Source organism: Mercurialis annua, linkage group LG7 (genome assembly GCF_937616625.2).
Source record: "Mercurialis annua linkage group LG7, ddMerAnnu1.2, whole genome shotgun sequence".
Lineage (NCBI taxonomy): Eukaryota > Viridiplantae > Streptophyta > Magnoliopsida > Malpighiales > Euphorbiaceae > Mercurialis > Mercurialis annua.
This window is the reverse complement of record NC_065576.1, coordinates 7,421,112-7,437,927: the sequence shown is the minus strand read 5'-3', so window position 1 is coordinate 7,437,927 and position 16,816 is coordinate 7,421,112. Positions and strand designations below refer to the sequence as shown.

General features: G+C 30.9%; 3 protein-coding genes across 3 annotated transcripts; 1 reads left to right on the top strand and 2 right to left on the bottom strand.

Moving 5' to 3' along the window:
* LOC126655453 (AP2-like ethylene-responsive transcription factor AIL6) lies at positions 1-4,616 on the top strand. Its single transcript, XM_050349650.2, has 10 exons — positions 1-328; positions 458-665; positions 1,051-1,648; positions 1,963-2,045; positions 3,086-3,094; positions 3,213-3,301; positions 3,422-3,495; positions 3,578-3,628; positions 3,723-3,799; positions 3,922-4,616. Exons 2-10 carry the CDS (start codon positions 500-502, stop codon positions 4,380-4,382), a joined length of 1,608 nt encoding a protein of 535 aa, XP_050205607.1. The 5' UTR covers positions 1-328; positions 458-499; the 3' UTR covers positions 4,383-4,616.
* Positions 4,617-7,185: 2,569 nt separating this feature from the next.
* Positions 7,186-8,010, bottom strand: LOC126655460 (uncharacterized). The gene has a single exon (XM_050349658.2). It carries the CDS (start codon positions 7,923-7,925, stop codon positions 7,287-7,289), a length of 639 nt encoding a protein of 212 aa, XP_050205615.1. The 5' UTR covers positions 7,926-8,010; the 3' UTR covers positions 7,186-7,286.
* Positions 8,011-10,239: 2,229 nt separating this feature from the next.
* LOC126655456 (receptor-like cytosolic serine/threonine-protein kinase RBK1) lies at positions 10,240-13,912 on the bottom strand. Its single transcript, XM_050349652.2, has 8 exons — positions 13,596-13,912; positions 12,751-13,239; positions 11,988-12,245; positions 11,744-11,898; positions 11,565-11,644; positions 11,195-11,330; positions 10,963-11,112; positions 10,240-10,564 (listed from the first exon to the last, which is right to left on the bottom strand). Exons 1-8 carry the CDS (start codon positions 13,606-13,608, stop codon positions 10,406-10,408), a joined length of 1,440 nt encoding a protein of 479 aa, XP_050205609.1. The 5' UTR covers positions 13,609-13,912; the 3' UTR covers positions 10,240-10,405.
* Between the last annotated feature and the right edge of the window lie 2,904 nt (positions 13,913-16,816).

Sequence of the window (16,816 nt, the reverse complement as noted above, 5' to 3'; positions counted from 1 at the left end):
TAACTTTTCTGTTCCTCTAAAACCCCTCTTGTTTTACGCCGGTTGGCAGAAAGAAACCGCTCAGCTCATTATATAACCTGCCACCTGCGTCTCCTTTGTTTCTCTCTCTATCTCCTTCTCTCTCTAACTTTTTTTCTGACTCACAGTTCGGTTTATCTTCTTGTTTTTAAAACTCAAATCCCGGGTTTGCATGCATTCTTGAATTTTTTTTAGAAATTTAAACCCGACCCACTTGTTTAAACTCATCAAAATCTTATTTTTTCCATCTGGGTATTGCTTATACTTCGTGATTATCGTATGGGAAGCTCTTAAGTAACGGATTTTTAAGGTAAAATTTTGAGTTTGTTGAACTGAGTTTATTTTTAGTGGGAAAAGTTTGTTTTTTTGCTATAAAAGGGAAGTTATTAATTTTGATTTGGATTTTAATGATGGGTATTTTGTTTTATTTGTTGTTCAGGTATTTTTTTTATTTCTTTTTGTTGAAATATTAATAAAAAGAATGGCACCGGCTACAACTTCTACAAACTGGCTTTCTTTTTCACTCTCTCCAATGGAAATGTTGAGGTCATCCACTGAATCTCAGTTCTTATCTTACGAAGCTGCTGCTGTTTCTTCTTCTTCTACTGCTGTTCCTCACTATTTCATCGATAACTTTTATGCTAACGGTATCATTTTCTCACTTGTTTTACCTTCTTTTATCTATAAATAATTATAACTTCTGTTTGTTTTCCAAGAAAATAAAACACTAGCACTTGGATTTGATATTATCTTTAGTCACCAAAGTTAAGTTTTCAATACCAATAAGCTAGCTCTTAAATGATATAAGCGCTAAGTGCTGGGTCGCGGGTTCAATTTCTTCCATAAACGCTTGTTAAATGAATCAGACTCGTCACGATCTTAGCAGAATGCTATCGAGCGTTTATACTATTTGGGTTATTAATAATTTTCTTATATAGTTGCACCAACTAATCAAATCTCAACTATGAACTTATTCTATGTGTATAGCCATTGATGGGTGTCAATAAAGGTGTAATCTTGAAATAATTACAGGGTGGGGAAGTACAAAGGAAGAGCATCAAGGAGCAACAACAATGACGGCAGACTCGTCAATACTCACAAGTTTCCTAGACCCAGAAACTCACCATCATCACATACCCAAACTTGAAGATTTTCTCGGCGATTCGTCGTCGCCAATCGTTAGATACTCCGATAATAGCCAAACCGATACGCAAGACTCGTCGTCTTTAACTCACATCTACCACGACCAAGGCTCAGCTGCTTACTTCAATGAGCAACAAGATCTCAAAGCTATAGCCGGGTTTCAAAACACCTTCTCGACCAACTCGGGTTCCGAAGTTGACGATTCGGGTTCAATAGCTAGAACTCAGATTGGTAGTGGTAGTGAGTTTGTGGGTCATTCTATTGAGTCAAGCCGAGATGATCATCAGTTGGGTTGCTTCTCTAATAATGCTTTATCTCTTGGAGTTAACAGTAATAATAACAATAATAATAATAGTATTAATCATCATAATCATCAGAGTAATTCATCAAATAGTAAGGCTATTGTTCCTGTTGTTGAATCTGACTGCACTAAAAAGATTGCTGATACTTTTGGCCAGAGAACTTCAATTTACAGAGGAGTTACTAGGTAATTTAATTACTTCAAATAATTACTTATATCAATTTTGTTTCTGGGTTTTTGTTATTTTAGTATTTGATTTTCTGGGTTCTCTTCATTTTTCTTGATCAATGAGAAAATCACTTAAAAAGAATAATTTTAATCAAATTAATTACTACAGATTATGACTTTTTTTCCTCCTTTTAGTTTTTTTGTTTCTGGGTTCTTGTTATTTGAGTATTTGAATTAATGGGTTTAATTCATTTTTCTTGATTCATGAGTAAAATCATTAGAAATGACTGATTTTTATTAATTTTCTGTGGTTCATTTTTTGAAAATTGTAGACACAGATGGACAGGAAGATATGAAGCGCATCTATGGGATAACAGTTGTAGAAGAGAGGGTCAGGCTAGAAAAGGGCGTCAAGGTACTTTTTTTTCTTTCACATAAATTGATTGAAAACAAAAAAAGAAATGGAAATTTCAATAATTTGTATTCTTGTGTTATAAAGGTGTTTGTACTGTCTCTGAGAAAAAACTTGCATGCAATCAAAGGCATCGAGTCTTTTTGATGATTGATAGAGTGATAGTATAATTTTGCAGAGATGATGGAACTTTTTTTAATTTTGAAATTTGTATGTGTTAATTCACTGTTTCTTTTTGTTATCCGTTTGATTGATTTGATCAGATGTGCCGCCATTTTGTTCATATTTGATGCTTACTAGCAAATGGGTCCACTCTCAACTGCAATTTTTTTGTTTTGACATGACCCACTGCCAATTTTCTCCACACCCACACCATGCTTCAGTTGTTACAGACTTCAATTTCAGGCTATGGTTTTTGCTTTTTCTTTTTTCTTTTTTACACTTTCAGCCAACCTGCACAAGGTGTCTAGCTTTGACCAAAGCACCCACATTTAACTCAAATTTATAGCAATATTTTTTGAAGAGGGAAAAAAAGATGAGTTTTATTTGTTTTTCAATAATAGAAAAGTGCCCACCATTATTGCGAACATTGGTTGCTGGTGGAATCTGGCATTATGGCTAAAACTTGCAGGGCCTTTCACACACATTACCTAGGCTAATATTGGGGTGGAAATAAAGGGATTCTTGAATATGCATTATGGACAAACATGAGATTCCTAAAGTTGTAATATTGCTTTATATTTGAACCATATTTCTAATTTAATGCTGTTTGTCAAGATTTGTTGCTCAATTGTAACTTTATATTCGTTTTAATGGATTTAATTGAAGTTGTGTCGTGGACGTTGAAAACTTGAAATGAAATTCCCGACTTGCTTTTTGTATGGACAATCTTATGGTTCTTTGTTTTGTTGTGTTTAATTCAAGATCAATTAAGGCTTGATATTTTTGACTACTTTTTGTTTCTTAAATTGATTTTTTTTTTCCTTTTTTGCATAAAACGTGGGATCAAATCGTCCATGTTTGGATGTCTCTCGATATTACAGTATATTTAGGTAAGATAAGCCCCTTTTAATTTTTGGTTACTTGAATGTTTATTAATTTGTCGGGTGCACTATATGCACTTTATTGTCTAGAAAAGTTTGTATTGAAGTGGTTTGTATAATTTTATAGGTGGATATGATAAGGAGGAAAAGGCGGCTATAGCTTATGACTTGGCAGCTCTAAAATATTGGGGTGCCACTGCCACCACCAACTTCCCTGTAATATATACTTGATTTCTTACTTAAGTTGTCGGCTTTTTTTGTGTCTGCATTCGGAAATCACATTGGCCGAGAAATGTTGGACATAATTTACTGACTGAGGAATGTTTTTTTTTTCAGGTTACCAATTATAGCAAAGAATTGGAGGAGATGAAATATGCGTCTAAGCAGGAATTTATTGCTTCTCTTAGGAGGTATGCGTAAACCTTAGACCGAAGTTTCTAAATTTAGCTGATTTTGCTATTCTTCAACTAACTTTCCGAATATAACTGACAGGAAGAGTAGTGGGTTTTCGAGGGGAGCCTCTATCTACAGGGGTGTCACAAGGTGTGCATTTGCTATGTTAAACTTTGTTTTAAGTGCAATTTAGCAGCATGAATGGGCCGTTGACGATGGTAATATTGTGATTGAATATTTGTAGGCATCATCAACAAGGTCGTTGGCAAGCGAGAATTGGTCGTGTAGCTGGAAACAAGGACCTTTACCTCGGCACCTTCGGTAAGCATATGATTCCTTCTAGCTATAATTAACCGTTACATTAGGTGCTCCAAAAATGACCTTATATAAGAGTTCTCCATTAAAATCTGATTTAATTAACTATTTCTCGTTGTTTGTGTCAGCGACGGAAGAGGAAGCTGCTGAGGCATATGATATAGCAGCTATCAAATTCAGGGGTATGAATGCTGTGACCAATTTTGAGATGAACCGATACGATGTGGAAGCAATAATGAAGAGCGCTCTTCCAATCGGTGGTGCAGCAAAGCGGCTGAAGCTCTCACTAGAATCCGATCAGAAACCAACTCTTAACCACGAACAGCAACAACCTCAAGGAAGCAGCAGCAATAACATCAGCTTCGCTTCAATGCCACCGGTTTCCGCCATCCCATGCGGTATTCCTTACGACAACGCAGCAGCTCAGCTGTACCATCACCATCACAACCTCTTCCACCACCTACAAACCACCAACAGCAACTTGGGTGGAACTGCTGATAATTCGTCCGCTTCATCGATAGCAACGACAATGTCGATGTTGCCGCAAACGGCCGAGTTCTTTTTATGGCCGCACCACCACCAATATTGACAGAAAAAAGAAAAGGCAAGCAGTTTTGACTTTCAGGAATTGAGCTAACAGAAACAATTTGCTGACAGTTTTAGTAGTCTTACCTTTATTAATGTACCTCTTAATTAACCTTGGGCAGGATTAGGAAGTTCTTTTTTTGGATTAATGACTAAATTCAGTTTTAGTTATAGTATTTTTAGGATGCTGGATTTTTTAAGCAATTTATCTCAATATGCGAGGGCCATTTATTGTTTACTTGCGGAAAGTCTTTCATTTAAATTCCTTTTTTCTGATCTACATGTGGATGCAATGTATGAGTCAATATCACCAAGGGTAGATTTAATAAAATTATAAATAATTATTATTAACATGTGACATAAATATTATTCTATTTTTTAAAATTATTATAATGTGGTTTATAATTTTTTTAATTATTATATGGTGGATAGATTTAATAAAGCTATAACATTATTATTGACATGTGATGATCAAGGAATTATTATTATTATCAATGGCTCTATGATTTTTTATTTTCAGTTCGGATTTAATTTCTAGTTTATCTAACTATACCACAATTTTAACTAAACTTCCTTTCAGTTTTGAATTTATTATAAATTTTATTTTATAAAAGTATACATTCTGACTCTACTCCGGATTAAAAGTCTAGCTAAATTGTGTTTTCTTATCATTAGAATGGCGAGAGTTTGTGAGAGAAATCGAACTCGCAGTTTAATAAAAATATTTAATTTGGGAGCCTGATTAGTATTCTACCGTTCCTGTTTGGAGAGATTCTTAGGTAACCTATCACATTATGACACGTCATTAAAATAATGGCACTATTGTAATTTTATTTATTACTAGCGTATGGCTCTATTCAATATAAAAATAAAAATAAAATCTTTTGAGCTATTATAAATGATGCATGGATAAGTAGTTAGAAATGTAAAATTTTGAATAAGGTATAAAAATTTGAGATTTTAATGATAAATAGGGACAAATAGAAAAAACAAGTCAGATACTTTGGGAGGTGAACTTTGATATATTATATGATATCAAGAAATTGGCGAGAATTAAAAAAAGCATTTTTAAATATATAAATAGCATCTTTAATAATAAAGAGCAAAAAAATTAATTGTAATCAATGGACGATTGGACTCTTTAAATTATTTATTTATTATAATTATTTAAATTTCTCTTTATTTTTTGCTTTCATCTTTGGAAAAATTCTTAGGTAGACTCAGTCTACTACGTCATCCATAGAGTAAACCAATCATATCATATCACCTCATTAAAATGAGAGTATTCTTATAATATCATTATTCAAAAGTGTATGCTAGTAACAAACGAAATTACAAGAATACCCTCGTTTTAATAAGGTGTTATGATATTATTGATTTAGTCTACGGATGGATGCCGTGATACACTGAGTCTACGTAAGAATTTCTCTCACCTTTGTCTCATTTTTAATAAGTATCAACATAAAAATAGAAATTTTTTTGAAAAAAATAATCAGAATATTGAAATATAAACAGAATTTGACATGCAATTTTTTTTTTTTGCAGAAGAAATCTTATTCTAAAATTCTACCGGTTACGTCTACTTTTTATGTGTTCTGCCATTTGTTAGTCAATCTCTTGTCTAGGTATGAGTTTTTTATGTTGATCAAAGGAAGGGAAAAGAAATCAAAACTTAATACAGATTGTGGCACTGGTTTTGCAGTAAGAAGGCGATAAAAGAAATAGAAGAATACCTGATCTTTTTCTTCCGAATATTAAGGAAGTAATGGAGATATTCAACATGTTGTATTTTTTACGATAAAGAGTTTATTTGCAATCTAGATATGGAGATCCAAACAAACTCTTTATTTTTATTTTTAAAATTAAAAAGTCCATTAAAATAGTATTTTATAACTACTAGTTTTTGTGGCCACGTGCTACGCACGTTAACGATATCTATATGACTCGTTATTTAATATTATAATTGTATATCTTTTTAATAATATATTATTATTTAAATTTTATTAGACTTGTATTTTTTTTATTTAATTATTTTATAAAATTTTAATTTCTTTTATTGAAAATATTAAAAAGTTAGAATCAAGCAATAGATTTAATTTTTGATATTGTTATTAAAAAAATGATAATATGATTGAAGCAAATTTATATTATTTTTCATAGTAAGTAACTAATAAATATAAAAAATATCAAAGTTTTAACACAAATATTATAATATAATTATTTAATATTAATGAAACTCGTCCTATTCTTTTATATATAGTGATATATATGTATAATTTCTTTTAGGATCAGGAATTTAACACATAATGATAGTTGTTGCATAATTCTTTTTAGAATTAGAAATTTAATACATAATGGTAGCTACTGCGATAATTATTTTTAATGTTTCCTTTATGGATTAGGAATGTCATCTTTTTATTTGTTAAGCACAAATATTCTTATGTGTCACAATTAGGAATATCAACTTGGATAAAATATGTAGAGGGTATTTTTGTCCGTTAATGGAAGTGTTCCCCCGTGAATACATTTTTATATTTATTATACATTTATTTACACTTTTGAATAGGAATATTACGATAGTGTCATTATTTTAATGACGTGTCATAATATAATAGGTTTAGTCCACGGATGACGTGGTAGACTAAGTCTACCTTCGAATTTCTCTCCTGTTTGACTGCCCCATTAATTCTCTTTCATAGAATTGTATTATTTATTTATTTAAATTCATTTTACTGTTATTGTTGCTAGTGAGATAAGTATTAGAAATAGTAATAATCTTAAAGGATAAAAATTCTAAATCAGTGGTATAAATGTAAACTGTTCTTTTAAAATAGGTAATAGACCTTGTGTACATTTCTCAAAAAAATTCCCCTACAATTCAGAAGTGTTACAACCTACCAATTACAATTCACAAGCCCAACCGGCCCAAACCTTCAAGAGCCAAAACTGATTTAGGATGGGCCTTTAAAGCCTTCTCATAAGCAAGTCTAGCCTCCTCCTTTACACCTTTCGACTCATAACACTGGCCCAACAAACAAAACACTCTCTCACTTTCACCGCTCAGTCTAACCGCTTCTTCTAAATCCTCAATCGCTGAGTCAACTCGCCGTCTCCGATTCACCGCCATCTTCAGCTCACCTCTCTTCACAAGCGCATCGCCACGATCCCTATCGGAGAGCGAATTCACGCGCGGAGCAGAAAGCGCCAAATCAAGCGATTTCACCGCCGACGCCTTGTGGCCGAGGAGATCGAGAGCTAACGCTTTGAGAATCAACGGCGCCGGATCGCGAGGAGATAAAGTGATCGCCGTTTCGGCTTCGAGGAGTGCGTTTTTAGCTAGGGTTTGAGATTGGGATTTACTGGAGGTTGATTTAGCTTTGGAGAGGAACTGAGTGGATTGAAGGAAGTGGCGATTGGATTGGAGGGCGGTTCGGTTTTTGGTTCGGAGTCTGTTAAGGGCTTGTTTGGGGAAATATTGAAGTGCTATGAACATTGCTAGGGTTAGTAACAGAATTACTGCTTGTAATGCAATGTCTGTTGCTGCCATTTTAGATTTGTTGTTTGTGTTGGTGGTGGAAGAAAATGTTGGCGATTTGGTTTAGGTGAAGTGGACACGTCATTACATTATAACAAGATTGTTGGGTTTGGGTTTGATTTGAACAAAGGATCATTTAAACCCCTATGTTCTCACGAAATATCAAAAACTTAGAATTTGTGAAATTATCAAATTATTTTGCTAATTAATTGTCGTTTCCGGTCAAAATTTATGCATCACATGCAAATTGATAATTAACAATACTCATGACATCCAATTCAACCATATTTCGAAAAAAAAATCATGAATTTGTTTATATATAACGGAATAAATAAATTTTTTACAAAGTGACAAATAAAATCATCATATAAGAAGACATACTATAAAAGAACTATTAAAAAACATTATAGCTTCTAAACAATCTATTTTTATTTATTTTTAATTCTTAATTCACGATAAATTTAAGATTAACATGTATTTCATTGATTTTAACCAATAAAAAAAAGTAAAATAAATAATATCTAATTATTTCCTATATTTAATTAAAATAAAATAAGGAATGACTACCATTATTGGTAAAAATACAACAATAAAAAAATATATAAAAATTGTAGATGGTAGTTATAAGTTTTAGAAAAATGGAAAGAAATGTCAAGAGATTTCATATTGTTGTATTCATATTAAATGAATAATTTAAAATTAAAGTAGATTTAATTTCAATTTTAGATAAAATTTATATTTTTATATTAATATAATATTCAATTTAAATGAAATTTATGTAAACTTTAAATAAATTTAAATAAATTTTGTATTATTGGTACAATAAAAAATACGAGCTTTCAAAAAAGAAATAAGCTTACTCACCAAAAAAACCTACATCTTTTAGCCCCTTTTCAGTTGCACCCTGACGTTGCAATTTTATCAGTTGCACCCTAATTCGCACCTTTAGGTTTCAATTCCACCCTCAAAATCAAATTGGATTTTTTTCACTCGGGAAAAATTCATAAAAACCTTATAAAGTACTCGTTTGAACTCTTTTCCACATAAAAAGTTAAAAATAGATGACTTATTTTAACTTTTTTCAAATGAAAAAGAGATCAATTTAATACTTGAGGGTGGAATTGAAAACCAAAGGTGTGAATTAGGGTGCAACTGATAAAATTGCAACGTCATGGTGCATTTGAAAAGGGGTTAAAAGGTGGGGGCTTTCTTGGTGATTAAGCCAAAGAAATACTAAAATTCAGAAAGGTATTCGGCATAATTCACGACTCATGAGTGATTAGTTTTCCTACATGAGATTGATAGGTATTGGGCATAATTTTGCAAAGAGGCAAAGGCTACTTTTGAAGTGGAAACAATCTCATGCCATGGCAGCAATTTGGGACATTTAACTTTGAAATTCTATAACTTTGTCCACTGCCCAACGACTAAAGTTTTTGAATGTCGAGTTTGAGTCAAAGACAATGTGACAAAAACTCCCCCACTTTTGAGACACTAATTGGTGTTTTAAACAAGATGAAATTATGTTGCCATTACAAGTTTCATATCTAACTTTCCTCCTCATTTGACTACTTTGTCTCTTACATGTTTTAAGCTATGCTTTATCCTTTCCAAAACTATTATCCCATTCATTCTTGATTTCTAAAAAATTCTTTTAGTGTTGGAGTTACAATCCCATTTCAAAATTTGGAGTTTGATTCTAAGATTATTTACGGCCAAGAATGGAATCTCACTTTTAGAGTCGTCCTAATAAGGAATTGCAACAATTGTCCGTCCATAGGAAATAAAGCATAAAGAAAAAGATCGGCAGAAAGTAGGCATCATAAACAGAAATTAAAACATTGGTTCGTGTAGTCCTAAAAAATAAAAAATAAAAGACCCGTTGGTGTTTAGAGTCTATAATGAACCACAATACTCTACTAACACACTCGGTGCAATCAATTAATTTAAACTAACTGATTTAATCAATTTAGTTTAGCTAAATTTAGTTGATTATTTTAATTTTTTTTTCCGTCAAAGTTGATTATTTTAATTAATTTGATTGATTAAGTTCTGTCAATAAAAATTAAAATTTAGTTATGGGTAAAAAATTATTTAACCAAATGAACCAAATATTATAAATATTTTTATCAGTTTAATAGAATTAATCAAATAATTTAGTCAGTTCAATTTTTATTTTTTATTAATTTAGTTAAATCAATAGTCTCATTTAAGAACCGACCATTTGTTCATCCCAATTCGATTCTGCTCCCAGCTTATTGGTAAAAAAACAAATACTAGTATTATTGAAAAATTTCATGTTAAGCACTAGACTTGTAAAGTACTATTAGCAAAAATTAGAACCCATTTAAATTTCATGTTGATTTCTTCACCAATATATATACCAAACAAAAGGATTTAGTGTTTGTTTTTTTCTTTCTTAAATAACCTTTGATATACAAAACAGGAAAGCTTAAGCAGCATCAGAAAGAAGCAGCAATAGCTCCTAAATACTATTCCAGCACTAGTTGCATATGGCGGTTTAGGTCATTCAGATAGCTTGTGCATGTATAGTCTTGCAAATCACAACCATCCAAAATCACGGCCCTCCCTCCATTACTCTTTTGCTGCATCATCGTCGGCGCTTCCGTACCCTTTAGTACCCGCACTACCTGAAAATTTCGGACATTCTTGTTAGTTATTACTTCTGATTTATGTTGCACGGAAACGGAAATGGCTAACGTTTTGTATGACATCCTTAGAAAATAAAAAACGGGAATGTTACGTATGAGTTTTGGAGAGCATCATGTAACGTTACATATGAGTTTATGAGAGCATCGGAAACAGGACATATGAGTTTCTGAGAGTATCGGAAATGGGAACATTAAGTATGAGATTTCGAGAGTATCGGAAATGGGAAGTTTCCGTATGAGTTCTCGAAAGTATCGGAAACAGAAACGTTTCAGAAACTGAGAAGCACAGTTCTTGAGGTCTCCGTGCATCATTTTTTCAGTTTCCCGATAAATAAATCTAATTGCAGTCAAACATAACAGAACAATCAACATCGTACCCGATCCATGTGCGGACGCATGTTAGGTAAATGGTGAATGCACATCAAAGCTGTGAACATTGCCCGTTTCATTTCGACAGGATCATAATCGTCTCCTAATCTTGGATCAGCTACTTCTTTGACATTGTTTTCCTCTAACAATGGTTTCGCCTATGTAAAGTAAACGACTCAAGGTTAAGAATCTCTTTATGATAAAAATGAAAATGTAGAGTGCAGGTTTAGTACAACTTACCCACATCGCGAGGCTTTGTCTGCTAGAATCGACTGCGTGACGCCCTGTTATTATCTCTAGTAACAAAACCCCATAAGAAAATACATCAGTCTTCTCATTGACTATCCCGTGCATAAAGTATTCCGGAGCCAGATATCTGTAATAAAAAAATTCAGGTCCATAAGTCCAAAATTATGAATAACAACATGCTATGCTGCACGGAGACGGAAAAATGACATTTTTCACAAGAATATGCTATTAAAGTTTTGGAGTTTCGAAAGAGTTTCCAGAAAGGAAGACAAAATGTTGAAACGTGAAACTCTACAAATATTTGTCCAACATAGACAACAAGTGTAATAACAGCAAATTACTGAAGTGCAATATGCCGAACCCGAATGTGCCCTCTATGGGGAAGACAATGTGGTGAAGCCAGTTTTCTGGAAGCCACTTTGCCAATCCGAAATCAGATATCTGAAATAGGTAAACCGAATTGAGAGCTTGTTGTCAGTTGTCTAAAATATATACACGGAAGTATTATTCAATAATAATTCAGTTAAATTAGGGAATTACCTGAGCTTCATAATCTTCAGTGAGCAATATGTTGGAGGCTTTGATGTCTCTATGAATGATGCGCCTATGGCAATCATGATGGAGATACCGTAATCCTTCTGCTATTCCTACAGCTACCTTAAACCTTTTCTTCCATTCTAGACTTTCCGCTCTACCTGCAATTTTGAGTGCATCATTCATAGTCAGTGAAATGACGATGCGACCAGATAGACTAACGAAAAAGTTGGAGTTCGAGAAACAGAACCATGGAGCACGGAAGCAAGGCTGCCTTGAGGTAAATATTCTAAGACAAGATGCAAACCGCGATCAATGCTGAAACCGAGCAATTTAGCAGCATTTGGATGGTTTATATGTGCAATAATTCCTAGCTCGGATAAAAAATCTCCAATTCTATCCTCTTCTTCCTTTTCCGTCTTGATTATCTTTTTCACAGCTACAATTTGATCATCCAATAAACACCCTTTGTACACTTGTGCATGACCCCCTTCCCCAATCAAGTTCTCTACCGAAATTATATGCTTTATCAGTCGGAATCATATCAAACTTATAAAATAATTTAAATAATTGAAGAATCGCAACATAATTACTTCACTCGCTGCGAATCACACCGACTAGCTCTAAAACCATTAAGACTAACAATACAACAATTAGCTTAAATAATTCTTCATCTAATTACCACAAAGGATGAACTCTAAAAAACCATTCCTATCAACATTTATTAATCAAGCAGTTTGGTCCCACCTTCAAAGTTCTTAAACATAATAGTCAACAAAGTCTCCTTCATCAACTAATTCTCATTTGAAATTTCAAATACTTTAATTTCACATGACATTTAAACTATGAAAGTGACATCCAAAAGAGAAAAAAAAAATATTTTGTTTCTAAATTTGGAATCTAAAACCTTATGAAATCCTAAATTACAAGAATTAAAAATGTAATAAAACTACACAAACAGACAAAAATCAAGAACTAAAATAAAAATAAGCTGCAAGAAATAAATTAATTACCAGAACAGAAATGATCAGTAGCAGCTTCAAGTTCAGCAAAATCAAAATTTCTCCAAGATGGTTTACTAATTTGAAGGCCTTCAAAATCAATAACAACATCCGAAGAACTCTGAATTCTCTGAATTTTCCTTTTTAAATTCTTCTTAGTAATAATATCATAAGTTGAAAGCAAAGGAATCACAGAAAATCTCCTCATTGATTTCTTCTTAATAGTATCAAACATGTTTTTCCATGGTGAAAAATTACCACTCAGGTCCCTGTTATGATGCTCTGATTTTTGATCTGGTGATGACGTTATTTTCTCAGAAGAACCTGAACTGCTGCTGCTGCTATTTGTGCTCATACTGCTCCAGCTGCTATGATCATCACAATCTGAACCTAAAATTGGAATTTCTAATACACATCTTGGTGATGGATCTTCAATACTATTCATTTTGGATTCTTTTTGTATTTCCATTTCTGGGCTTTCTTGGGTTTCTCCTTCTGTCACTTTAAAATCATGCAAAACACAAAAAGATTATTCCTTTATTCATTTCAAATACCGTTAGCTCTTGTTTGGTTGCCGAGAAAATTTAAAATTATATCATTCTTTTAACTCATAATTAGCACGAACACTTCATTTAATCAACGTATATCAGACACTTGACGTTTTAGACACAAAAATCCACTTGTTATAACGCTGTTTCACCGTGTCGATGTTCAAATGTTCTGTTTTTCCGTGTCCGTATCCGTGCTACTAGCTCATAATAGAGGAAAATAAAAGAAAACGAAACAGAAAAACATATCTTTCATTTTCTAGGAAACCAAACAATCCCAAGAATCAAAAAACCAGATGAATGAATTACCTTCAACAGCCATTTCTGATCAAGAACAAGAAAGGAAGAACAAAAGGGTTTCTGGGTATTTAGTTTTCTTGAAATAAAAAGAAAAAAGATGGTTTCTTTTAGTTCCAATAAAGGATAATGAAAAATTTGAAAATACCCAGAAGAAGAAACCAAAGAGAATCAAAAATCCTACATAGTTTAATAAACAAACAAGAAAAGCAAAGAAATTAAAGAAAGAGTATAACCAAGAAATGGGAAACAAATTAAAAAGAATGGAATAAAATTAATGGTTTATCTTTAGAAATTGGTTATTTCTGGATGAAACAAGCTAACTCAACCTTCCCAATCATTCTCTATATTTATACATGCCTCTCTGTTTACATTCTTCTAAATTTAATTCATTAACTAAGGATTATAATAAGGCTAAATCCGTCTTGAGGTCCCTATATTTTACCGTTTTATTTATCTGGTCTTTTTTTCAAAATTTTGTACACATTAGATCCATGTACTTCATGAATTTAATTTAATAGGTCCTTTTTTGACGGGTATCTGTTTAGTTGTTTTTTTATTCAATATGTTTAATAAATTTTTATTTATTTGATCTATGTATTTTTAAATTTTTATTTATTTAATTTATATATTTTTAATTTTTTGTTTATCTGATCCATGTTCAAGTTTGGTCTCATGCACATTCTATAGCGAATGTAGTGTGCGCTCTTTATTCATGAAATATGATTTAATATTAAACGTAGAGATTCGATCAAATAAAAATTTAGAAAATGATCAAATAAACAAAACAGTAAAAATACAAGGGTGTTAAGATGGATTTGACCTTAAAATAATATCCGAATCGTAGTTAGGCGAATATTATTACAAAATGATTATAGAACTTAATCTTCGCCGTTGGTTTTTTGGCTCGAGATTTTTGCCGTAACCAACGCTTGAAAAGTATGAAAATGGAGGGACAAGACGAAACTAAAAAACGAAGGTAAAAGATGTAGATATTTGAGGATGTTAAGGTTATTTTGGGTAATATGAAAGATTGTAATAAATGTAATTTTTAATGTGGTAAGCGTGCTGGAGGAGTTGCCTGCTGACACGAGATATCATTAGAACTCCTATGGCGGGAGTTTGGACATTTATTTTGTCATTTTATGATAAACTCTAAAGGAAAAGTTATTCACACCATTTAACTTTTTTTAAAAAAATTTAACACATTTTAAAAGTACTACTCCCTCCGTCCCAATAGAATTATCCACTTTGCCTTTATCAAACAGTTTAAAAAAAGCAATTATTGTTTATGGATTTTGTAAAATTTTCCTTACTTTTCTTGTCATACCCCTATTTAATATAGGGTCCATTTGCAATTTACTTTTAATTTACTCATTAGTGGGTTTTAAATAAGGATAATATAGAAAAGTTGAGTGTAAAAATTAGTTACTTTTTGAAAGTGGACAAGAGTTTTGAAACAAAAAAATTTCTCAAAGTGAACAACTCTATTGGGACGGAGGGAGTAGTATTTATTTTTACACGCAAATATTTTTTAATAATTGAAAAGGAGAAAAAGACTAAGAATGTTTGTGAGAAACTTTAAATCACAACCTTAATAAATTATTGTCCAGCACTTATATCATTTGAACTATAACTTATTGATTGTCATGTACAGATTAAAAAAAATTATAATCTTCATTTTTTTATATACTTTTCATTATACCTTATTAATGATAGTGAAATTTTCTATATTAATGCTTGAATATGATTTAAATAAAAAAAAGTTCATATAATTTTTTAAAAATAAAAATAGAATTTTTAAAATGAGATGTCACAAAATGGAATATGAGACTTTTAAAGTGAGACGGAGAAAGTAATATTCATCACTTTAATATAATAAAAGAGTATTAATTATTATTTTTGTAATTTATTAAAAGAATATAATAATAAAAATAAAAATCATAAATGTCAATAAATTTTAAAATAAAATAATTTAATAAAATTGTTTATAAATAAAATATAAATAAAATATTTAAATAATTAATAGAGTAAAATTAAAATTGAAAATAACTTTAGAGACAGACATCTATATAACTAGTATAAAGATGAACCCAAAATACTGTTTATTAAGGGTTCATTTTACTAAAAAACCAAGACTTTTGAAATAATGGCAAACTAACCACTATAGACAGAATAATTCCAGTGTCCATTTTGGTATCTTCCTTATAGTTCTCTATTAAATGCCCAACACTTTCTTACTTTATTACCAAAACACCAACTATTGCTAAATATCAAAAGCCAATTTTGCTAATTTAATTATAACAAAACCATCTGAATTGCATATTTATGCACACAGATGGGGTCCACTGACCCCACTCTTCTTTTTATAATCTATTTTTAAAATAATGATTTTATCTATATATGTGAAGTGAAATATAATAAAAATACAATTCCTTAAATCCTAATTACTTCCTACATTAGTCCAAATTTAAAACTAATCACATTTTCACAAAAAATGTAAATTTAATATTAATTTTAATGATAACAATAGTAAATTATAAATTTCAGCCAAAAAATTAAAATCATTTTTTAAAGTAAAATATTAACTATTTTTTTAAAAAAAAGTTCATTAAAATATACTATACATATTTTTATTAGTTTTACTATTAAATTAAAAAAGCATGTTTATTCTATTATATATTCTGTTGTATATTTGTTATATATTTATATTTTATAATATTTTATATATATAGTAAATTATGCTTACATAAAAAAATTATTTATATTTGAATTTAAAAAATTATCATTTTTTCATTTATCTGTCTCGATATATATATACAAAAATCATTTATATTTAAATCTAATAATTTGTGAATTTTTCATTTATTGGTTTCGGTATATAAAAAAATAATTTTTAAAAGATAATTTTGATAATTATATAAAAATACAGCATTTTTAATAGATTATGAAATTTATGCCCACGTTTAATGAGAAACTCATCTCTAAGTGTATCAATAAACTTGGAGACCATGTTTTTCATTAATCTTGGGAACTAGGTTTATCAATAAATTTAATAGCCAAATTTATTTATTCATATATAAACCACAACAAAATTTATATTAAATATATATTAAAATAAATTATATGTCCCTTTAGCCGACATGTCTTTTTTTTACACTTAATACTCTTCATCTCTTTTTTTTTTGTTTTTGTTTTTTGTCACTGTTTATAGTAAAAATTAAATTTATTTA

Coding starts and splice junctions, on each gene's coding strand:
- LOC126655453 (XM_050349650.2), top strand. CDS start 500: ATGGCACCGGCTACAACTTCTACAAACTGGCTTTCTTTTTCACTCTCT. Junction 3,629..3,722: donor ATCTACAGGGGTGTCACAAG/GTGTGCATTTGC, acceptor GAATATTTGTAG/GCATCATCAACAAGGTCGTT. Junction 3,800..3,921: donor CCTTTACCTCGGCACCTTCG/GTAAGCATATGA, acceptor TGTTTGTGTCAG/CGACGGAAGAGGAAGCTGCT.
- LOC126655460 (XM_050349658.2), bottom strand. CDS start 7,925: ATGGCAGCAACAGACATTGCATTACAAGCAGTAATTCTGTTACTAACC.
- LOC126655456 (XM_050349652.2), bottom strand. Junction 12,246..12,750: donor TACTGATCATTTCTGTTCTG/GTAATTAATTTA, acceptor TAATTTCGGTAG/AGAACTTGATTGGGGAAGGG. Junction 11,113..11,194: donor GACAAAGCCTCGCGATGTGG/GTAAGTTGTACT, acceptor TACTTTACATAG/GCGAAACCATTGTTAGAGGA.